Consider the following 25,209-nt stretch of genomic DNA (forward strand, 5'->3'; position numbering starts at 1 on the left):
ACTTGTCACTAGCTACCAAGCTAGTAAAAAGAGAAATAGAGTCTCTCTACATCTTCTTACATATTTCCTACATATTCTGGGACTCCATGATCTGATAACCTTACAGCCTACATGCTCCCTCTTTGCTCCTCCTTGCTCTTCCTGGAATACACCGGGCATGTTCCTAGCTCAAGCCTTTGCACCTGCTGTTCCCTCTTCCTGAAATGCTCTTCCTGCAGAGGCTCACATGGCTGGGTCCCTTCACCCTTTCAGTTCCCACTTAGTGAGCCCTTACCTGAGCAATCTCCAGCCCTGCAATCCCCAGCAGCTCCAATCTCCTCTCCAGTTTACTTTTCCCTTTAACGTCACTGCCTAGCCCATTACATTACAAGTGCTACTTCATTTATCTGTTTACTATCTGTGCCCACCCTCACCGGGACTGGCAGGGATTTTGTTCCCTGTTTGCTGCTGTATCCTGCCACCCAGAACAGTGCCTGGCACACGCAGCCCCTCAAACATCCTTGTTGAATGAATGAGTATCCTCACCTCACATCATTGCCACCATGTGCAAAGGATCCAAAGCAGGCAGTAAGGACTTGCAGAAAGTGGAACAGGAGGTGGACCTCGGATGTGTCTTTCTCATCTTTTTCTTCTTCCACAGGGTCCTCTCGAGGCCGAGCAGGATCTGCCAGCTCAGACGCCAGCTTCATTTCCACACCTCCCTCCTCTGCCTCTATCTCAGCCTCGGCTACCGCATTGCAGTAGCTGGAGTAGCTGTCGTAGCGAAGTCTCTTTTTAGAATAGGCCACGGTGTCACCCACCAGCTTTTCACTGTCCTCGGGGGCAGGCGACGGGTCCACAGCTTTGAAGGTCGAGTGGACCGGCATCCCACAGATGGCCGCGGTGTAGCAAGTGTAGCTGTTGTTCCGCCGCAGGAACCTGTAGTTGTTCTCCTGGGCGGGCTTCTCGTCGGGGCCCCTGTCTGTGTGGATTCTGTGCAGCAAGTCTTTGTAGAGCCCCGAGTCTTTGTGGACCGTGTGGTACACGTGGCCGTCGCTCCTCGTGTGGCCGTCGAAGCCGAATGTGCCATTGGAGATGGGCGATTTTGTGGAGCCGTGAGTCATGGACAGTGCCCTTCCTGAAAAGGGTTAGACAGAAGTCTTATTTTCTAGCCTTATGAACAGAAATCATGTCTGGAAGGAAATACTCCCCACTGTTTCATGATGCTAATCTCTGAAAGGTTGGATTATGGGTGATTTAAATTTTCCCCCACATGTCTTATTTTCTAAATGGACTATAAAGGACATGTGATATGGTTAAAATAAAAAAGGAAACTTGTAAACATACGACAAAAAGGTAAAGCTAATAATAAGGTATTTTTAAAATGACATTATTTTTCTCTTAAAAAGTGTCTTCCAGAAATTACTACAGCATTCTTTCCTGTTTTTAGTAACTAATGAAGGGAGAATCCCTTTAAGGAACTTACTTCAGAAAACTTCATACATAAGGGGCAAAGCCCAGCTTCCTGGGAGGCGGATATTCTAGGTGCACGTGAAAAGGCCAACGTGACTTGTCGAAGGCAGTATCTGTCAGATCTGTGGGCAAAATTAATTTGCTTCCCCTGGGCCAAGTCTGAGGCCACACCTAGGAGAGCGGGTGCCAGGCCCCACCTTGAGGGCGGCGGGAAGCTGCCCTGACAGGCCGGGCAGAGGCTGGTGCTCGCCCACCATCGTCTACAAACTTTATGGACAAAAGGACGCGCCAGGGCAGGCTTGATGTTGTCTGAGGTTTCTGTGATTCTACGGCGGGAGATGGCCCTGGCTCCAATTTTAGCTTTCTCCCTGCGCCTTTACGAGGGAGGCATCCTTACGAAGTCGGATAAGCCAGCCTCTGGCAGTTAGGTAGCTGCACCACCAAACACACACACGCAGCTGAGCGCCCGCGGCACCACTGTGCACTGGCGCTGATGGGCTGTAAGGAGTTCCTGGAAGGAAAGCACAGGACAAGAGGAATTCTGCTGTGCTGACGGGAGGCCGGTCTCCTGAGGCCGCTTGAGTCTCTGGGTTTTCTCAAAACATAAAATGGGGGGACACTTCTGTGCCCTGAAACCTGGCCACCCACATGCAGGCCTTGCTGCTTACCCTGAGGAATGGCTCGCCGCCACCATAAGGGCTCCTCGTGGTCTTACCATAAGCCACCCGGGGGTGGTTGACCGCGGATGTGCCTTCTGGGGCCACAGACGTCTCCCCAGCTGACCCCGTGAGAGGAATGGTGCTGTCGTCATTGGCCTTGGCACCAGGGAGCTCTTTAAATACGGGGGATTCCGCTTCCGGAATTTTATTGAGGCTTTCATTAGAGACTCGCGATAAAGCACCTTCTTTTTGTAATTTGCCTAAAGAAAGTACAGTCATAGCTGAAAATTTTAGAGGAATTCTTGTTATTAAAAAATAAATATAAAAAATGAATATCTTTATACCTTAGTACTTTGGAAATGGAACAAAAACGTTTAACAGCTAGACAGAGAAAATGAAGTGGAGAGTTCCATCGACTGAATGGAAAACTTAGGCCAGAAAATTCAGCTACTGAGGAAAAGATGGGGGTGTATGGCCTGAATTATCTCATCAAAAACCAGCAAAACAGAGAGGGTCAGATCTGATCCCCAGGGTCCCTGTACAGGGTAGCATTCTGTAATTCTATAACCATCTAGGGCTCGCCTTCTATTTTCTTAAACTAACCTCAGAATCACTGAAATGTTTATCCTTTTTGTCTTCATTGATATTATTATAGTCTGTTTGGTTTTCTTCTGTTCAATAAATTATTGGTCTCAGAATTCTTCACGTCACTAAATCTTAAGAAACAAGTAAATCATTTTTCTCAAAAAAACCACCACCAACAACTGAAAGATTCTACTTTGAAAAATCATTTACTTTCTAAAGAAACAATAGATTTTTAGAAAGCCGTTTTATAGCTCGCTAGCACTCTTCTGAGTCAAATCTGTTCTGATGTAATGATTTTGCAAAATTCCCTGAGCAAATGTTTAAACTCTCCCCTATAGCAATGAAATGGAAATGCTCTTCTTTGTTTCTCTTATGAAGACACTCACACATAGTCTCTCTCCCTATCATCTCTCTATCTCTGGATCTACCTAGTCAGACAGATAGATTTTTTTAAACTAAATTCTTCTTACGTACTACAGGGAACAAGAAATGTACATATAGACCTATTGGCCTCAAACTGCTTATAATCTAAATGAGAGAATATTTGCATATCTATATATATAAAAGCCTAAGCGACCGTTATGACAGGTTGACTGAACGATTGGTCGCTATGACAATGCACTGATCACCAGGGGGCAGACGCTCAACACAGGAGCTGCCCCCTGGTGGTCAGTGCACTCCCACAGCCAACCTCCCGCAGTCCTCCCCTCCCCGCCCCCCCCCACCCCCCGCCGGCCCCGATTGCTAGCCAGGCCAAGGGACCCTACCCACGCACGATTTCATGCACCAGGCCTCTAGTTTATAATAATTAAAACAAAAATTGTTAACACAGGAAAATAGCTCCGGCAGCTTTCTAAGCCATATTCTTCTTTCTTTAAAAACTGTTTTCACTGAGGTAGAACTTATGTACTGTAGAATTCATACATTGTGAATGTTCAGGTAGATGACCTGTGACAACATAGGAGTATACCCTATAACCACTCCTGCATTAAGACAGTACAGTCCCATGTCCCTGCAATGTTCCCTCCTGCCCCTTTGCAGTCCGTCTCCTGCGGCCCCGCACTGGCCTCAGCAACCAGTGATTTCTATAGATCAGCTTTCCCTGGAATCATACAGTATGGACTCTTCTGTGTCTGGCTTCTTTTGCTCAGGGAAAGGTCTGTGAAGTGTGTCCTGTTGTGCCCACGGTGGTAGGCAGTTCATTCCTGTATTACTCAGCAGTCTTCTAATGTATGAATAGACCACAATTTGGTTATCTATTAACCTGTTAATGAGCATCTGGGTTGTTTCCAGTTTGGGGCAATTACGACCAAATGATTTGTGTACAAGTGTTTTCATGAACACACATTTTCATTGCTCTTGGACAAACACCTAGAAGTGGGATAACTGGGTCATATGCTAAGTGTATACTTTACTTCATAGGAAACTGCTAAACCAATTTCCAAAGTGGATGCACCACTTTACATTTCACCATAAATAAAGTTACTCCACTTCTTCACCAACACTTGATAGTGCTAGTCTTTCTACCTGCAGGTGTGAAGTGGTACCTTAGTGTGGTGTTAACTTGCACTTCCCAGATGAGTAAATGTTCTTCGTCAGGCTGGTCGAGCTCCCTGGCATAGGTAACTTCCAGTTATCCACGGCAGCTAGGGCCTTGCTGTGTGAGCCAGGACCAGGAGACAGGGCCTGGGCATGTATTGCAGTGTGTGTTCTAGAGTTACCCATGCTTCCATTTCCCTCTGTTAGTACGGGAAACTGTGCATCACATCTGAAGTCTTGGAACTCAGGAGCACTTTTGTACATCAGAAAAATAAAAGAGTGCTTACCTGCTATTTTCCTCCGCATCCACGGACACACAAAGAGCCACACGAAAATGGCGAACAACAGCGCTACGCCGAAGGAGATGAGCGCTATCGCCCAGATGGGGAGGACCAGGCCGAGCACTGAGAACAGAAATGACAGCAGTGGTCTCAGTGGCTACTTTCCGAAAGGTCAAGCCTCATAGCAACACACGTTCCATTCCCCTAAGCTACACCAATCACCTGGATTTGTGTTTAATAAAACCCACAGCCAAAAACATGTGCCATGCTTTTCAGGACAGGAAGCTGTGTGTTTAAGACACACTTCACCTTGTGAATATGTGGTTAAATTGGACAGTAATCTAATTATTAAAATTTTACCAAATTGGCACAAGCAGCATATTAAGTTGGCAATAAAATCATTTACATCTTATCTCAATAGCTAAACTCCCAAGTGGACCCATGTGGCTAAGAAAGGAGTCCGCCACCTCGTGTCCTACCACCAGCCCCTCTGGGTGGGAGAGGCTGAGGTCTGGATGCTGCACAGAGCCGCTGACTGCCTGCTTCTCTGGCTTCTCACAGGTCAGCCACCCTGCTTTAAATGGACATGTCACTCCGACCACATACATGAATCTCTTTAAAAATCAGCTTAGGAATAAAAGAGTTTTAAAAAGATCTTGACCTTCAAACTTAACTCTTCTTTGCAGTATCAGCTCATGGAATTACAACATAGAAAAACTTTTCATTAGAAATGCGGTAATGTACTACCGTGCAATTACATCAGCCAACAAAAGGGTAGGGTGTACATGGTTTAGGAACATCCTGTTTTCCTGGCACTGTAACATCTCCAGAGCTCGTCACTCTGAATCCTTGTCTTCTGTCACGGTGGCAACAGGCACCATTCCACACACACTCACAGGTGTACAACTTAAACATGTGTGCTTACACAGAGACACACGATAGGCATACAAGAATACCTATGATAGCGTTACTTGTAATAGCAAGAATTTGTGAGACAACTAATATATGCATCCTTAGGGAAATGTGAAATAGTTATAGTCTTAAATCATAAAAATGAGGTGGATCTATATGTACTGATAAGGAAAGAGGCCCAGGGTCTAGTTAAGTAAGAAAGGCTGGGTGGGTAGCAGTATGCACAGCATGATCCAATTTATGTTTTAAAAAGATAACGACCCCACCTTTACTCCTATCATATGTGTAAATGTATAGCAAAAGTTCTGGAAAACACAATGGTTACTCCTGGGGAGAGATGCAAAATTGGGAGGGGGCTTTCAATTCTTACTACATATACATTCGTACTGTTAAATTTGAAAATATATAATAAACATGCACTTTTGTAAATTGTTAAGAATTTTTAAAAAGTGTTAGAGGAGTGAACTATTTAAAATATTGCCCTTTGCCCGGCCAGCATGGCTCAGTGGTTGAGTGTCGACCTATGAACCAGGAGGTCATGGTTCGATTCCCAGTCAAGGCACATGCCCAGGTTGGGGGCTCGATCCCCAGTGGAGGGTGTGCAGGAGGCAGCAGATCATGATTCTCTCTCATCATTGATGTTTCTATCTCTCTTTCCCTCTCCCTTCCTCTCTGAAATCAATAAAAATATATTTAAAAAATAAATAAAATGTTGTCATTTGATTAAATGAATCTATAATGATGCAAGCTTGTTACATATTTAATGATTTTATACATAGAAACCAACTCAAAGTTATTCAATTAAGGTATTATTAAATACTAGAGGCCCGGTGCATGAAATTTGTGCACTCGGGGGGAGGGGGTTCCCTCAGCCCGGCCTGTGCCCTTTCACAGTCCAGGAGCCCTCAGGGGATGTCCGACTGACTGCTTAGGCCCACTCCCAAGGCTCCCACCACTGCCGCTGCGCTCACCAGACATAAGCCCGGCTCAGGGCTTTTGGCTGAGTGGTGCTCCCCTTGAGGGAGCATACTGACCACCAGGGGGCAGCTCCTGCATTGAGTGTCTGCCCCCTGGTGGTCAGTGTACATCATAGCAACTGGTTGTTCCGCTGTTCAGTCGATTTGCATATTAGCCTTTTATTATGTAGGATATTTATTGGTAATTGTAAGAGGTAGAATAGATAGTTACTACAATACTAGGAATGAATTAGCATATATAAATGTGAAAAACAAAACACCAGAATCACCTACTTCATCTATAGCTAAGGGCACACTGGTGGGAATATTGAGACTTAGGGGCTAGCCTGTTTCTCTTCCAAACTCCTGGGTACCTCAGAAAGTGGGGGACTGGTGTGGGGCCACACCCCTTTAGCTGGCAGCCAGCTCCAGCCCCGGCTCTGCCACAGAATATGAAGCTTGGAGCTGCTTATAAAACCATTGGGGCTGACCTCACCAGGCCATGCTGTGGGCCATGGCATCCAGGCTTCTGCTTTCTGTCTCCATGTCAGTGTCTAATACATGTGATAGAGGATCACTCCAAAGCTGTTTCCTGCCAAACTGAATGGTAACTGTTAATTACCCACATCAAACTGACCACCTAACATCAACACGCATCACTCTTACAGCTTAAAAGTACTTGGTTTTTGAAGAGGTTTCCCGTTTCCTTTGGCTCCTGGTTTAGTTGGTGGTAAAATTGTTAACTGTGCTACTTTTGACTTCATTGTGTTAACCTGACCTAAGAGAGGCAAGCCATGGATACTGTGGGGAGAGAGAAACAATCTGAGAGATATTTGTTCCATCCATGCCAAGCAGAGCCCACAACAAAAGCCGAGAAGGGCTGCTTTATGGGCCTTTTCCAAGCCCATCTCCACACTCCCTGCTGGGTTCAAGCGGATTCCAAGGGTGTCAGGGCCAACATGCCCAAGGGTTTCCTGAGGTCAGTTATAAGCTTCTGATCCTTTTCTTAGACAATAAGCCACAATGTCACCTGCTCCTTGAACCTTTACTGTCAGAACCGCCTTTACCATTGGTCTGGCCTGGGTCATGGCCAGAGGCTCTGAAGTTGCCCTCCCAGTCACAAGGCACTGGATGGGAGGGCAGGGTACAAACACGTACAGAGGGAGGGGGGCAGGATTGAGTAAAACATCAAGGAGGGACAGTGTGAAGGAAAATAGGAGAAAGTCATTGATAGTGAGCAAGGTCAGGGGAACAGAAGGGACAGAATTTATTTTTATTTTTGTTAATCCTCACCTAAGGATTTATTTTTTCCATTGCTTCCTAGAGAGAGTGGAAGGGAGGGGGAGAGACAGAAAGAGAAACATTGATGTGAGAGAAACACATCCATTGGTTGCCTTCCACACCAGCACTAGAGATTGAGCCTGTAACCAAGGTATGTGCCCTTGACTGGAATTGAACCCATGACCCTTCAGTCTGCAGGCTGGATACTCTATCCACTAAGCCAAACATTGTAGCCAGAAGGGGTAGAATTTAGATCTTACCAAATCAGTAACATAACTGAGCATCAAAAGAACATGAGGATTTGTTTTAAAGCCTCCATATGAGAAATGCAAACTGACAGTTATCTATACATATAAAAGCCAAATATGCAAATTGTCCCCTTGGGAGTTTGATCGCTATGATGTGCACTGACCACTAGGGAGTGGTGCAGAATGAAGGAAGGCCCCGGCCAGCATCGGAAGGAAGGCCTGGGCCAGCAGCCGGAAGGCCCCGATCAGCCCTGATCGCCGGCCAGGTCTAGGGACCCTACCCAGCACGAATTTTGTGCACAGGGCCTCTTGTTTGTAAATAACTCTATTTGTACTAAATACATCAAATCCAATTTCATGGGTAAAACATAACTAAATACAAAACGTCGGCAGAGAAAAACACTGGAATCAACGTGCATCCGAGGGAGAACCTTTTCTCCGGAAAAAGTTAAGGCTGAGTTATACATAACAAGATTTTTGACAGGAATACTTGGTATTGAATTGTCTTCCCCAGAGGATCTCAAAATGTTTTGCAATAATTACACCTTAGGAGGGCAATAAAGCACGGCCTGCCCTTCACTCTGCGGACAGGCAAAGTAGGACACGGCTTGAATTGCTCCAGCTGCCGCAGCCCGAAGTGCTGCCAGGAACCAAGGCCGGGAGCTCTGAGCCCGTCCTCCGCTCCAGGCATTCAGGGGACTTTCATCTCCAGCCCTTTCCCTTCTCTGAACAGCGAAGCTATGATGAACAGTGATTTAGGTCCAACCTCAAGCATCATTACAATCCTGTTCCAAATCCCCCAAAGATCAGAAGATTCAAGTGACTCAGGCAGTAAAGAGAGCGTTTCAGAAACGAGCACTGTCTTCCAGAGTCGCTGCTCTGTTACACCTCCTGCTTTTCATCTTTGACAGTCATTATTAGAAACTACAAAATAACTAAAACTGCTACACAACCAACAAGGCTTTGGTCCATATCAACTCCCTTATAGCTCTACGCATCAGTCTCTATCTACAATTTTCCTTCTTTTCTCTCCCTCCTTTTAGTATAATTTTATAATATATGCTTACTATAAAAATGTCAGCAGTAAAAAATTGTACGGCGTACAAATGTAAAATCCCTCACCACATTCCCCTCTTGAACCCACTCCCCAGAGAAACACTGTTAACTACCTGGTGCGTAGTTTTCTAAGCATCATCTAGATACAAAGCACCCAGTGTGGAGAGTTGGCCAGAAGTCTGTCCCCCCTTTTCTTTAACTTAATAGATGTAGAATCTTACTGTATACACTGTTCTGTACTTTCGTTTCTCACATAACAACACACTGTGGACATCTTTCCACAGTAACACACATACACACATTTACCACACTTGCAGAAGCACATTTTACTAGTCCTCCCTTATCGGATAAACTAAGTTAATAGTTTTTGTTTAGTTTGTTTTACATCAACTTGTTCAAAGCATTGGAGAGAATAAAAGGCATAAAAGATCCTGGAGCAACTTTCTTTAAGAAAATGAAGCATTCTTTTGAAATTAAAAATGCTATTTCCTCTTATAATTGGGATTTCCCCTTTTTCTTTTTCTTTTTATATATATATATATATATTTTATTGATATTTCACAGAGAGGAAGGGAGAGGGATAGAGAGCTAGAAACATCGATGAGAGAGAAACATCGATCAGCTGCCTCCTGCACACCTCCCACTGAGGACGTGCCCGCAACCAAGGTACATGCCCTTGACCGGAATCGAACCCGGGACCCTTCAGTCCGCAGGCTGATGCTCCATCCACTGAGCCAAACCGGTTTCAGCTCCCCCCTTTTTCAAACCAGGATTCATTTAAAATAATTCTGAAAAGGAAGTGAATTCAAATCACTCTGCTTTGAATCCAGCCTTTGGTGAAAACTGGAGGCTCTTCTCACCCAGGGCTTCCTGACCCGGGGTCAAGAGTCACTGTCGTGGAAACATCTGGTTTCTCTATAGCTCAAAACTTTGCAATGGCAGCATGGAATATGGAGACCCTCTGGGAACAAGCTCCTTCTTACAAAGCCAGCAGGGGCCTGCAGGGGTACTGATGCTCTCATTTCCCAGGACGGGATCAGAAGAGCTACAACTGGAAGAGGACAGGATGAAGGAGGAGGGGGGGGGGGAGGAGTAGGAAGGAGGGAGGAGGGAGGAGGAAGATGGAGGGGAGGAGAAGTTGGAGGTGTAGAGAGGAAGGGGAGAAGGAGGAAACAAAGAAGAGGAGAAGGAGAAAGAGAGGGAGGAGGAGAAGGATGGAGGGGAGTAGAAGCTGGAGGTGTGAGAGGAAGAGGAGGAGGAAGAGAAAGAGGAAGAGGAAGAGGAAGAGGAGGAAGCAGAGAGGAGGGGGAGTGTCAGCCCTGTTTTAGGCACAGTCTGCTCTCAAGAAGCCAGAAACCAAACCTGGATACGTTTGAGAACTCATTTGTTGGCAAACAGAGTGAGCAAACGTTGCTAGTGAGAACTTTTGAGTAGTACCTCTTACATCAGAACTGTGATAAGGGAGCAGTGTTTGTGGTAGAAGATTTTGGTGAAGAATGACTAGAACAGTGGTTCTCTATGTGTATCATGTACAGGATCACCCAGATTCTGGTACAACACAGACTGTCAGGCTGTAGTGGGTCTGGGGCAGGGCCTGAGAACCTGCATTCTGACAGGTCACCGTGAGAAGCTGGTGCTGTTGGTCTGACTTAGAAGTTTTGCATACTGTATTACTGCTGGAGGCTTAGTTAGGAGAGCTGCCTGCACCACTCAGAGAGGCATGCAATGAATTTCACCATTCATTCTTTGGACACCGAACAAAAACCAGGCCCCATACAACTGAAGACTTTCTCATTAAAAATAGACTTCAGGCTTGTATCCAACCCAAGTGAGCACTTTGTTTCCTAAAGTTATTTTTGCTTCTTGCAAATTATTTTTTAAAGGACAAAAAAATGCAAAGGCAATTTTTTAAAGTGCTCCCTTGGTCTTTGAAGTGTAAGACTGACGTTTATTTGAGAAAAGTCATGTCAAATGCAAAATAAAACAAATCAAACTAAGTCGAAGACATAAACAACTTCAACATAACTTACGAATGGAGGAACAGAGGAAATCAAAATAAAACACGGTAACCCAACATCCAGCCGATCCCACGAAATCCATCTCCATGCACAAAAATGCTATTCATCAAAACCCCTTCAAGCTGACACTGGGTAGGATTAATGCCGTCACTCGTTTTTGTTGGAGAGCTTCATTCTTTCCTTTCATTTCTGAGGCCCCTCTGAAGTGTTCTAGGGAAGAAAGGGGCCCCCGAGGAATAACCCCCAGCGTGGCAGGAAGGCAGACATTACTCTGCAAGGAGCAGACTGACCAAGTCAGTGCTGAAGTGACTCTCAGCTCAGCCTCGTCACCACACACAACACCCTGGCTATTTATGACACAGCTGGCCAGGCAGAAAGGCCCCACGTGCAGAAACAGTACGTAATTCAAGTCTAGTCTGAAGGGCAAAAGTCAACTTTCAATGTTTAAATAAAAATAAGATTTAAACTCACCTACAGGAGATTTTAGAAATATTCCCCACAAACCAAAATATTTGTAAAGTCCTTTTCTGACTTTAGTGGAGGAACAAAATGGTGGGTCCTTCAGTCGTGACCCCCTTCTTCCTCCTCCTCTAGGCGAGCCCCCAAACGTTAAGAAAGAAGTATGTTACACCAATAAGTGTGGAAAAAATAGAAAGACAGGATGACTCAGGATATGTTGGCAACTTAAGGCTGAAAAGATAAGGCTACTTAAGATTGATGTAATAAACTAAGCCCTAACACATATGAAGAGTTATTATGTGCCAGGCACTGTACTAAGTGTCCTGTTCGCATTATCTCATGAAACACAGTGTCCCTTTCATGGAGTCCTGCAAATGTCCTTACTTTATGATGACGGTCAGGGAGGGGAAGAAATAGGATGTTCTTTTATGTTTTTTTTTTGTTAATCCTCACCTAAGGATATTTTTCCCATTGCATTTCAGAGAGAATGGAAGGGAGGGAGAGAGAGAGAAGGCAAGAGAGAAGAGAGATTGATGTGAGAGAGACACATCGATTGACTGGTTGCCTCCTGCACTCGTCCCGACCAGGGAGGGAACCCGCAGGTATGTGCCCTTGACTGGGAATTGACCCCATGACCCTTCGGTGCACAGGCCAACACTCTAATCACTGCCCCATACTGGCCAGGGCGGAAATATGTTCTTGACAGCATCCAACCAGAGAACTTAACATTAACTCTACCACTCAGAATATTGTTTGTGCTTTCAATTGGATAATGATCTTCAAGACACTTGTACATATTTTTAAAATATTCTTAATTATAGAGGAAACCACCTTCTTCATACCTCTTTATTAAATATACAAGTTTCAAAATATACTGGAAGCCATTTTTTTTTCTTCAGAGAGGAAGGGAGAGGGAGAGAGAAACATCAATGATGAGAGAGAATCATTGATCAGCTGCCTCCTGCATACACCCCAGCTGGGGATCAAGCCTGCAATTTCCTTGACTGGAATTGAACCCGGGACTCTTCAGTCTGCAGGCTGATGCTCTATCCACTAAGCCAAACCAGCCAGGGCTGGCAGCCATTTTTAAAGAGTGATGAGAATGGAAAGAATGTATTAAGGCTGATGTATTTTGATTATCCTTCATGGTAACAGTAGGTACCAGGTACTATGAGCTAGGTATCTTCCCCCGGCCAGTTACCAATGTCAGAAGTCGAGGGTTTGATTTCTTAAATTTAAATTTGACTTTTCTATACTTAGTCTAGGAATGTCATAATTAAGAACCCATGGCTCGGGACTAGACTATTTGCTTCAGATTTTGGTTCTGCACCTCACTAGTTACATGACCTTGAGTACCCAGTATTGCTGTGCCTCAGTTTCCCATCTGTAAAGTGAAGCCAGCAAAGCAATATTACCAATTTTCTAAAGGAGTTTAGACGACTAAAAAGATGAATTCATGTAAAAGTAGGTTCAATATAAGTTAGCATTTATAGTATTTATTTCTCACAACCTCTCTTTGAAGTATTTATATAATCCTTAGTGTCTTATCCATTATGTAGTTTAATTTTCTCTAGAATAACTTAGTCTAGTAAGATGATTCTTTTAGCAAAGTTGCAGTAAAGGTGTAGCAGAAGATGAGGAAAAGAAAAAGAAGAGATGGGAAAAATATACAAAGTATAAAAAAGTCAAATTTTAATTTAAAAGTATCATAGAGTTGACTTCTTCTGACATTTGGAAGAACTGGGGAGCAAGAAGAAGAGAGGGTGGAAAACTAAAACAGGAAAAAAAATTGTCCTTATTTGAACCTATTCCCATTTCCAGGACTGGGCACTACAAAGACATCCCAGCCTTCACGTGACCCAGTCTTCAGTCACTAGGCCACAGGTGTCTGGCTGTTGACAGCTGCCTAGCTTTTGGTTCAGCTACTTGAGCTCTAAGAGCCTAAACAAAGTTAAGAACGAGGACTCAGGAGCAAGAAGATGGACAAAGAATCCCTCTGCCACGGTTCACTCCCAAGCTGGGCTCCAGGCCTGCCCAGCACTGTTTTTTCTCTGCCTTGGATTCCCTTTTATAGATCAGGAAAACTGTCTGCCAAACACACTCCATAGTCCATGAGTTACAAAACCCGAAGGGCCATCAGGCCGCTGTTATCTGAGGCTAGGGTTTCATCTCTCCAACCGCCATGACCTTCAGCTTTGGGCTTCTCGGTAACTTAAAGCAGCTGTGGGGCCTCCGGCCAGGCTGCCACCCAAGCCTGAAGTCCTGATCACAAGTGTTCAGACCGTAATGATCAATGTTTCCAATGCTGCGGAGATGCCAAAGTAGCCATCTAACGCTAAGGGATCATTCAGAAAGTGTTTTATTACTGGCACTGACGTGCTCAACATATAATTACAGATGGCTATTTAAATCTGAGTAAAACTACTGTAAGAAAGCATAAGTTGAGAAATTCATAAGGGTTTCCCCCCATTTTGGAAGAGGGTATTTTTCTACTGTAATCTGACGTGTTGTTTGGAGAAACTGTATCTTTTGATCAGAGAGGAAGACTTTTGTCAGATATGGCCAATAACTGAATCTTACTCCATCAAGGACATTAACAAGAACAACAACACAAACGAACATATCTACTGACTCCCCATCTCCTCACACAATGGGCGTATTCAGGATCTGGCTGTAGGAGGGCATCTCCTAGAGAAACAGGAAGCATCCTCTCTACCAAAACATGTACGGAAATACTGACTTAGAATGTTACCAGTCCACCCACATTGAAATGTGGGCAAATGAGGATAATGTACATAATTTTTTTTTTTTACCCCTTGAAAATGGAAAAGAACAGGACTTTTAACCCTGCTCTCCCAAACTCCAAACCCTTGTAAAGAAGAACAAAAGCCGTCAGAATCAGAAGAAAAGGCGTAATTTTGAAAAGAAGATCACCATTGGTTTTAGTATCTAAGAAACAACAGTGTAGCCCCTAGTTGCTGCACAAATTGGTCTGACAGTTTCCAGCAAGTTTGATATTTGTGCTCTCGACCACACGGGCGTGTCCCCTGGCGTGTTACCAATGTGTGGACACGTTCGCATGTGCTCTCCACCCCTCCCCAGCTCAGGGAGGCGTGAGGAGTTAGATCCCGCTCTGAGACTCAGAAGATGCAAGAAGCCACTAAGGCAACAGAGCTGGGTAAACGGCAGAATGGGAATTGCAATTTTCTTTTTTTAAACTTGAGAGTCTGTTGCCTTTGCATTTCACTTATCTCTTGAGTATTTAAGACTAGCAAATGCATTTGCTGCTCTTTTTCCGGTTCCATAATGACAAGTGCTGCTTTCCACTGTCACCCACAATCGTGCCAGCACCCAGCACACCAACCATCAGATGGTAACGCCCTGCCTGCTGGATGTAAGCCCAAGGAATTCTTACCTGGTGCTCCCGTGTACATGATGGAAAACACATTTATTGCTATCGTAGCAGCATAGAACACCGGCAGGGCCCGGAGGCCATTGGGAACAGGGTCCTCCTGCATGATAATGAGACAAAGTGAAAGGTCAGGACTCAAGAAGCATCTGGAGCCAACACAGGCAACAGGATCTAACCCACTGCTACGTGAAAATCCTCCCAAACTCTGCGTGGCCAAACTGCTGGCATGGCACTGCCGGGTGACCTGCTTCACAGGACAGCAGCGGCTTGGGTCTCTCTCCCACACAAACACTGCTTCAAAGAGCCCATAACTGTGTCCAGCAGACACTTCAGAGCACTAGGATCGCATAAGCTGACATCAGATTTAGAAACAGAGAAACACTGTCAGGTTAGGTCTGTTCCTGGGGACCGAAGCGCAGAGACTGGCTTCTACTTCAAAACCTGTGACACTCACTACTCTCAGTTCAGGTTTGGTGCTAAAAAAAACCCTACTTTCAACAAATACTCTGAGGCTCGGCTCCTTGAGGATGTCTGATAAGAGCCAAGTGACTTGAATGCCAAGGCATTGCTATAGATTTTATGTCACTCTATTACACAATGCATTTCAGCTCTATCAAAATGTGTAAAGCAAACACATTGCCATGTGCTGTGATTTTTTTAAAACTTCTCATAAGGTACAGTATTTATGCTTCAATTATTAAAAGTTAAAAAACTGGCCCTAGCCAGTTTGGCTCAGTGGATAGACCATCGGCCTGCAGACTAAAAGGTCCTAGGTTAGATTCTGGTCAAGGGCACATGCCCGGGTTATGGGCTCAACTTCCAGTGGGAGGCGTGCAAGAGGTAGCCAATCAGTGATTTTCTCTGATCATTGATGTTTCCATCTCTCTCTCCCTCTCCCTTCCTCTCTGAAATCAATAATATATTAAAACAAACAAACAACAGTACACCAAAAACTGTGGCTTGTTTATCTAATAAAACATGTATTAACAATGTTAGGGTTCTGATACAACACTCTCTAAATCTATTACTTCACAAGAAAGGTATAGCACATGTTTTAGGCTAAATAACATCTCAGAGAATATTAAAAATTTAGAGTTTTAAGCAGATCTACAGAGGATTTTGGAACAAAAATGCGGACTGAGAACTCAACACAGCACTGGCACATAAATGTTGCCTAAATAATTTTTAAAATGACTGATTTCTAATAACCATGTAAGATATTTGTACATTTATATGAATGTGCTACCTCCCCACAATAAAAGGAAGATTAGATCTAAACATTGATGTGAGCTACAGGATGAGGAGAAGTAGAGATCATCTCTAAGATTTCCACTGTCAAATGCAAACGCGTATGGGGATCAGATAGGTTTGTAGAACAGTACACCTCGTCAAGAACCTATTCTGGAATATCCCAAGCAGCCACCAGCATTTGTTGAGAGGCTTGAGTTGATAGTACTGAGGTGTAAAGAACAGTAAGAGCAGGGGTAGGAGGTGATTCAACTGCATGAGAGTCACGGGCAGGTCAGGCAGAGCAGGTAAAGAAGAGCAAACATGAAGAACCAATGGGCAGGAGCTGGGACGAGAGGCACAGCAGTCTTCTCATCTTAAAAACGCTGGCTGAACGGAAAACAAACATTGGGATGCTCAAATGCCTACTGCCTCTGTTTTCCAAAATGCTGTTTTCCTGGGGCCAAGGGCTGCTAAAGAAAGATGCCCAACCAATAACTTCTGAAGGTGTGTAAGTCCTGAGTTCATGTTTTTAATTAAATCCTGTTGTGTTTTCTCAAATAATCTATTCTTATAACTCAAATGACAACTGTCTCATTGCAACCTGTCTCCTTTCCTCCTCCCTCCCTCTCTTCCTTCCTTCCTTCTTCCCATCCATTCATCCATCCATCTGCTGCCACCCACCCAAACTAAGTGAATGAGACAGTTATGATTCTACTCTCACAGAAATTATAGTAAAATAGCAAACAGACCACTAAGCAAGAAATAAAACACCGTACACCACGAGAGTGCAGTGATAGCAGGTGCACAGTGCTGTGGATATAAAAGAGAGGAACCAAGCAGAACTTGGGGTGGGAGAGGGAAGGCTTCCTGGGAAGTGACACCTGGAGGCTGAGTAGGAGCAGGAGTTTGCCAGGAAGGGATGGGTTCCAGGCAAAGGACATACAAAGGGTGAAGGCTAGCAGGCAGAAGGGGTGGCACCTTCCAAGATGTAAACCAATATTAGTATGGCGGGCACCCAGGAGAAGGAATGGCCGTTTTGTACTTATTCAAGAGAATGAGCACTTCAGCGGACTACCAGACAATGCCAAGGCAACCCAGTGCATCTTTAAGCAAGAGCACAGCTGAAGGAAGGTATGATCCCGATGTGCCCAGCCTGTGTGTAACCCAATGATCCAGGCCTGCCTTACGGCTGATAAAACACCACGCCAACCTCTTGACAGTCAGATTAAAAATGCAATCCATTTTTTTCTAGAATGCTAATCTCAGTAAGTTTTCATTTTAATCTCATTTTATTTTCGAAAAACTACACTCCCAATAGGTGTACTTCCTTCTTTTTATCCTTTTGAGGAGAGGAAAAAGTCAGTGTCTCAAGCTTGCTTTCTTCATTAAAACAAAGAGAAAGAAAGAAAACACCTTACATTTGGGAAAAGGAATTCTCCAGCTGTTTTTAGTAATAGTCAATTTCAAAATCCAACACCATGTCACTCTACTCTGCTTCACAGTCAGGAAATTACCTTTCCTTCTGGAGGTCCAAGCACAGTGCAGCTCATGAACTCAATCACCAGGCGAGAAACAGTATTTGCAATGCTGGGCTCAGGGGTCCCCCGGGTCCTCTACCTTGAATCTTTCCTCCTATTTTATAGTAAAGTCTGATTCTAACTCCCGGGTGCAGTGCCTTAAAAATGTAAAAATGCAAGTATTCCTCTGCCCCCTCTCACGATTAATTTCTATTGAGTAGAGCCAAAATTAGTTCTCACACTTAATTTTAAAAAATCAGCCTCACTTACCTTTTTTAAGATGAAAATTCTGATCAGTACAAACAGCACGCCAGACATGAAACCAGATAATAGTGGAGATATAAACCAAGAAGCAACTGCATAATTAAAAAAAAAGGATAATGAATGCTGAAATTCTACGTAATTCAAGTCATATTTATATAATACAATTATAACAAATACACAGTACATACATTCATAAAAATTCCTGGAATCACTCATCTTAATTCAACCCTAACAAGCCCACTGCCCTGGCGAAGCTGACATGCACCCATGCACAGCTCTGCGTAGACACAGGAACGGTCCCACAAAACCCAGCACACAATCCAGCAGGCGACTCTGTGTGCTGAATGCAGAAGATGAACTTGATTCCTAACGAGCCCCTTCTGCCTGCTGTACTCAATCCACATGGAGACCTGGTCCTTGTTCCAACATAAAGGTGCTTTGAAAGGTGGGCCATCTTCCATTTCACTTTCCACCTCCAGCCTGAGACTGTCATCCTGACACGGCCTCTGGCCTAGTAGTTCCCAACTCTGGCTGCACGTAAGTAACATCTGGGGAGTTTTCAAAACTAGTTACATTCTGGCTCCACCCCGAGAATTCTGATTTAAAACGTTTGGAATGGGGCCTGGGCACTGATATTTTAAAACTGTTCCCCCAGGTAATTGTAATGTGCAGACAGAGTTGAGAACCATGGTTCTAGAAGCCTGGGAGCTAAAGTGATTTTCCTGGTCCTCTGAGTCCCTGCTTGGGACTCAATCTAGAGCTCCTGAAGTCACTGTGATTCTTAAAAGGACAGCAACCCAGAGGATGGAGATGGGGAGAGAGCATTTCTTACAACAGGCAGGTTGGTGCTTATGGGGCTGAATGGATTTCCCTCTTACAAAGAGCCAGGGCCAGGAAGCAAGCTGCCAGACCTCTTAAAACAGACCTGCTGAGCATCCTACAGCCCGGAAGGAACGCTAGAGCGAGGGCCTCCTCTGTACAGGCAGACTGGGCGATTTCTTGACTGTAGTGAGGTCAGTAACACCGGGCTCATTTCAAGGCTTCCCCATGACCAGGAACTCTGACTCCTAGACACCAAGGGTACTTTCCTCATTAGGACCTAATTTTTCTCTGACTACAGACTGTTTTCAATGAGATAAATTTCTTTTCTGCTTGGGAACAACAGATAAATATTGATTTTTCAAGGCTGGATGACAATGTAACATTTCAAGGAGTGTTTGGAGGCAAAAAAAAAAAATTCTCTAACACGTAACAGTTCACAATACAGAAATTTTAAGGAAAACTATATTACCCATATAGATCTTCTAAACCTTAACATTTGAAGGAAAAATATATTATAATTGCAACTTTTAATAAAACTTACTCTAGAGAATGTAAACTTTCCTTCTTATAGGTAAAAGAAAATGGCAATTACCAATCTTGACCAGCTCCATCCACTGTACACCTTTGGTGCCAATTGCAACCAGTGAGAATCCTATAGTTGCACCAACAATGCAATGAGTTCCTGAGATGGGAAGTCTCAGGAAGGATGCAATCAGTTGCCAAACAGCTGAACCTAGAAGTGGGAAGATTAAAAAAAAGAAAAAAGTCAGGTATAAGGTACAGCAAGCATTGTCAAACTCACGGCCCTCGGGCCGCATGCAGCACACAACAAATATTTTTGCGGCCCAGCCAATATAATAGTATGCAAGAAAACATTAATTTTATTATTGTTCTTGTTCTATTTTATATTATACTTTTCTAAATAAACCTATGTTTCAATGAAAATCGAAGCTTTTGGTTTTTTGCAGCCCACGTAAACTTAAACCTTGTTTATTTGGCCCTAACGTGTTAGCCTTTGAGTTTGACATGCCTGAGGTACAGCATCTCCAACAGCCACAAAAGGAAGAAATACAAATTACTGTTCTCCATAGCACCACCCATGGGGTTCATTTTCTGTGGGTGGTTCCTTTACAAAGTGCTAATATCCCGACAAAATTACTCAATTAACTTGAGTCAAAGAAAAAGTCTTCAACCCTGAAGGGAAAATGATCATTTACTTAAAGAAAAGTCTCTTGATGCCGGTTACTAACTGCCCTTGTCACATTTAGGTAAGGGAGCTGATAATGAACTTGCTCTGATGTGAAGTGTGGCCAAGACCAAGCAAGAGATTGAGGACTGGAATAAACAGAGAAACCAGAAAGGCTGCACATGAGAAAAGATTTCACCACAGTTAGGCCTTGAAGTCACATAATGAGGAGGGTTAAATATCGGCTGTGTGTTAGTCTGTACACGAGAGCCTGTACCACCACGTTGCTTTTTTATTCTTGCCTCTCATGTGAGAAGAAACTATGATATTTAACTCAAAGTTGGGCCTCTCCTCTCAGCTCCTGACCAGTTAAGAGGATCCCTTCGTGGTGGCTTTATGTCCTTTTACCTCAATTTCACCACTCTTTTTCAGGCTTAATGCTTTTCTAGGCTATAGTTCAGATATTTTCATAAGCAGATCAGATTTTGCAGTGAGTATTAAAAGCATCAGCTGGGAGGGATCACTCTCAAACACAATTGTTGAAAAGTTCATATAGAGCTGAAGGGGACAAGGGTTTGGCGGATAAGCAGGCCCGTTATTAATCCCAAATGTTAATTCTGGAAATCTGGTTGCTTGGCAGCAGCAGCACTTTCAAGCAGATCCTTGGCATTTTCTTCAAAAATATCTGAGTTAGCGGGGATCGTTAAAGGCTGTGCAGGTCCGTTTGAGAAGCAAGGCTGACAGCTGCTCCACGAGCGCTGGGCATGCTGACCTTTGAGCTGCCCTGGGCTGTGGCCCCGTGCCTGTCCCTGAAGCGTGTGCTGGAAGGAGAAGGGGCCAGCCCTGTACTGCCTACCCGGTAACAAGGGCTCCCTGGCTGCACCCAGGCTTCCCGGTGAATAATTCCTTAAGCCCTCGCAGCTAAGCCCTGAGTTCTGCAGGGACTACATAGTTGTTTTAAAAATAAAGCCAGAGTTTGGAGCATGTTTCACGGCATAGAATCATAACTTAAAAAACAAACTTTATGATTTCTATGATTTCTTTACCAAAATTAAAATAATTTAGTGATGTTAAGAGCATGGTATAAAGTCACCCATATGATCGAGCCCATGAGATTTTTTTCCTTCCTGAAAGCTGCTATCCTCTCTCTGGCTAACTTTATAATGTATATCCTGGAGCAGGATGGTTTGTAAGGAAAGGTAGGGAGAATGAGCTGCCTGAGAGGGAAGAAGGAAAGACTCAGGAGGCCCGTGGGAAGAGTGAAGGAACAGCTGAGAGGAGGGAAAAAGGAGGCAGGTGTTTGCAGGGACCTTGCAAAGTGAGAGAGGGTGAGAGGCCTCCCTAATCCCAGGAATTTCTGAAGGCATGTAGGATTACATTCGTGTTAAGAAAAACAGTGAGAAAGAGAAACATATTTTAACCTAGAAAAATATATGTTAGCCTACAAAAAGGAAAGGGGTTAAGTACAGGATGCAGGCATAAGACAAAGCCTAGCAAATGTTGGGGGGGGGTGTGTGCAAACGGGCATCACTGAGGCAATAGGTTCCTGGGAAGATGAAAGAAGGGCAGAGCCAAGGTTCAGGGTTACCATCGAGGCAAACAGGCAGGCAGGTATGAGTGAGTGTGGGCAGGGGGAGGCTCAGTGGTTATGGGCAGGGAGGGAGCCTTATGGGGAGTGTGCTGGTTAGTGTGCTTCAAGGAGATGGCTTCTTCATGCGGGTGTGGGCATTTCTACGGCAAGGTGGTGGGTTCTGGATTCTCAGATTTTTGGAACCATTGATGGTTTCATATTAAGTGGATTGACTACTGCTTTAATACTAAGCTAGAGTCCCAAAAGATAACTTGTTCAAGAAGTTTAGCTAGCACTAACAATTTCTTCCACCCAACCAACTAACACCACCACAACTCTATCAGAAAGCACAGAGACCCATGGGCTTGGGGAGAACTTTCTAAAAGAGAAGAAAACGAATAGAACAGAATAAAAGGACAGGGGAAGAGAGGGAGAGAAGAGATGGATGTAGAATTCAGAAGAGGAAGATTGAGAGAATCAGGCATCTGAAGAAAATCAGCTTTGATTCTGGTTAATAATAATTATACCATCATCTTAAATTTACATAGCTCTCATTTGCAAGGAAACCAATTTTGAAAATCTAAGTAACCCATATAAATTCCCAACAAAATGGGCTTTGAGATTCATGTAACCATACAAAGGAGAAGGAGGAGGGGGAGGGAGAGGGAGGAGAAAGAGGTGAAGGAGAAGGAGCGGGAGGAGCAGGAGGAGAAAAGGAAGAAGGAAGAAAGGGAGGGAGGGAAGGAGGGAAGAAGAGAGGGAGGAAAGAAGGAAGGAAGGAAGGAAGGAAGGAGGGAAGGAAGGAAGGAAGGAAGGAAGGAAGGAAGGAAGGAGAGAAGGGAAGGGAAGGGAGAGAGAAGAGAAGGGAAGAGAGAGAGAAGGAAAGTAAGAAGACAGAAAGCAAACAAAACCCAAGTTATTCAAGCAAAACCCCAAATTGCTCTGGTTAACCTAAATTCTAGTTGGGGTAAGTATTCTTCATTCTTTCAGTAAAGAGCCAAGGCCAGGGGTGGGAAAACGACTGCCCACACAGAAAAGCAAGCAAGCAATGGCATGAGCTCCGCTCACGAGACTTTCTGTCGCTCTGAGGCCTCAGTGTGGCCTCACTAACAAGTCTCTAATAAGCACACCATTCCTCAAGTTTCATCCAGTGAAAGGAGAAATTTCTGTAAATGTTTAATTTTATCAGTGTTTTTCTTTATTTCTCCCCTGCTTTCAACATATCTTGCCCACATCATCCCGACTGAAAAAAATCTTAATTTCAGGTCGATATGATTATGTCTTAGACATCCATCACAGCTACAGAAGGGTGAATTTTACAAGTAACTGTTATTTTTCTATGAGAAATTTCAATTATATCTGACTTTAATAAAAAATATATGCTCACTGAAGTTAAGATTCAATCATTTCAAGAGCTGTTGGAATTAAAGCAATCGTGAACCTTACATCTTTAAAACACAAAATGTTCAGTTGAGATATAGGCGCTCCTTAGCATAAGTTACCAGCCCACTACGCTTAGTTGTATTTAATTCCTTAGTACATTGGCCTGCTTCAGATCAAGTGCCTCAACAACTTCTCAGACTAACTTGCTGTAATAAAAAGATGATTGATTATCTTAAATTTGGCAAATCACTTCCACATCCTGGGTGCTTAAACAATGGCAGTGACAATAAATAACTAGGAAGGACCTGTGAAATGTAGCTGCGTCCTTGGTACACCAGCATCTTACCTTCTACTGCAGGACTCTTCCTACAAAAGGATAGGTCCAGCTGAAAGCAGAAGGTGGTAGAATTCCTCTCTGTCCCTCTCCTCCCTAACCAAATTACCCGAATCGATCAGCTGTCTGCTGTGCCTTCATCTCTACCTCCAGGCAAGCAAAGAGAATCCTGTCAGCTGCACTTCAGGCACCTCTGCCTGAGTCTCCTTTTCAGCTGTAGCAAGGACAGTGAGGGAAGCGCCCCCACAGTGCTTGGGTCTACGGAGAAATCCCACTGTCAGCCCAGTCTCTCATTAACATACTTCACTGCCTTCAGCACTCCTCTCTCATCTAGACAACCTGAAACCACCCACAGGTGGCATACAAATGACCCACAGGTGGCATACAAACGACCCACAGGTGGCATACAAATGACCCACAGGTGGCATACAAATGACCATTTGACTAGAAAACACAACAAACATACCAAATGGAGCACCCAGAGGGGGAATCAGAAAATCAAAACAAAAGCCAACAAGAGGATTACAAATGCTACACTAGTAGAAGACCAGAATTTCTTGAAACACAAACACCATTTACTTGGTAACTGCTCTAAAACTTAAACTGAGAATACAAGTTAAATTAATAAATATTATTTTATTGGCGTCCAAGTTTTCAAAAACAACTGTGTTCTAATTTATATATATATAAAAAAATCCATGAAAAACAGAAATAAACCTTAAAGGAAATTTCTTAAGTAAATCTTTCAAAGACATTTTCTTAGATATGCTCGCTATTTCTCTAATAAGAGCTGTCCTACAAATATCTTTTTCTGTACTTTATAAAAAGTACTCAGCTGAAATCTATTTTAACAACCAGGTTTGCTAAACATTTAAGAAAATGTGTTTGCTTAATATTTGAACACGAAAAAAACAATCAAATTAAAATGCAGAAAGCAAAAATAAGACAACAGCAATTATAAAACATCAAACCAGTTTTTGCAAAGTTAAAGAAAGAAACACATTTATGGATATGACAAAAGCACTATAGGGAAGGTCAGTGGACACACTTCCCACAGGTATAAAGAATCATGTTACTTACCAACCATTGCACTAACTTCCCCAGCCATTAGTGTTTCTACTGTCTCGTTGTAGAGGTTCACATCAATGATACCTTTTCGAATGGTCTCTCCTACTTTGGCTCCCAATAACACTGAGCCCGTGGTTTCAAATATTGAAGCCAAAATGCACGCCTGCTTCAAGGTCACTACGCCGGAGCCCACAGCAGTACCGAATGAATTGGCAACATCATTTGCACCAACAGAAAATGCCAATATAAAAGCTATGATAAAACCTAAAATGACCATCCACAAATACTCATCCATGGCCATTTTGGAAAGTGGGCTCTGGGTGCTTTTCTTTTGCAGAAATATTTTAAATAAACGAAGCTTGAGGTTATAAACGTCGTAAGGCCGAGAGTTCTTGTAAACAGTGAGTTTGCTCTGGAAAGTGCTGGACAATGTTAGAGCCTGAACAAACTGCTAACTGCTGGTTTTCAAACTACTGTCAGTACAGTTCATTTGGTTGTGTTCAGTCAGCGGTAAAACACATTCCATATTTTTCCTCCCAATCTGGGAAAGCTGTGATGTCTCCTCCTGTAACAGAAAGAAAACAAAAGAAATCAATTACCCTAAGCAACCTGTAACAGTTTGTTCTTTCATAAATAAATGTTTTAAGCCTACTAATGGGATCTAACTTTAGCATGTGACAGATCTAACCATAGAGCAACACAAGGAAGATTATAATTAGGTTAACTAACTCTCCCCTCCAAAAAAAAAGCTGATGTCTAGAATGTCAGGGGTTGAAGCATGCTTTATAATTACAAAACTGATAGTAAGCCTCAATGGGATAAGTTTTTATACAGTCTGAAAAATATATTTGGTCATTCTTTTCAGAAAAGAAAATTGTCTCAAATGAACAAAAAATAAAGAAATGAGAAATTTATCAGTCCTGGCTGGGTAGCTCAGTTGGTTAGAGCATTGTCCTGATATGCCAAGGTTGTGAGTT

General features: G+C 43.6%; 1 protein-coding gene across 12 annotated transcripts in view; it reads right to left on the reverse strand.

The window, feature by feature from the left end:
* Positions 1–25,209, reverse strand: part of SLC20A2 (solute carrier family 20 member 2) — a 108,843-nt gene that overhangs the window by 17,481 nt on the left and 66,153 nt on the right. For all 12 annotated transcript variants that reach the window (XM_080662879.1, XM_080662883.1, XM_080662887.1 and 9 more), the window contains 7 exons: positions 24,245–24,797; positions 19,284–19,424; positions 17,876–17,961; positions 14,862–14,958; positions 4,523–4,639; positions 2,168–2,371; positions 526–1,117 (listed from right to left, as the gene is read on the reverse strand). In XM_080662879.1, the coding sequence (XP_080519005.1) occupies positions 526–1,117; positions 2,168–2,371; positions 4,523–4,639; positions 14,862–14,958; positions 17,876–17,961; positions 19,284–19,424; positions 24,245–24,533 (1,526 nt within the window). In that variant the 5' untranslated portion in view covers positions 24,534–24,797. The remainder of the gene's footprint in view (positions 1–525; positions 1,118–2,167; positions 2,372–4,522; positions 4,640–14,861; positions 14,959–17,875; positions 17,962–19,283; positions 19,425–24,244; positions 24,798–25,209) is intronic.

The sequence above is a fragment of the Plecotus auritus genome (assembly GCF_963455305.1).
Source record: "Plecotus auritus genome assembly, chromosome: 3".
In the NCBI taxonomy this organism is placed as follows: Eukaryota; Metazoa; Chordata; class Mammalia; order Chiroptera; family Vespertilionidae; genus Plecotus; species Plecotus auritus.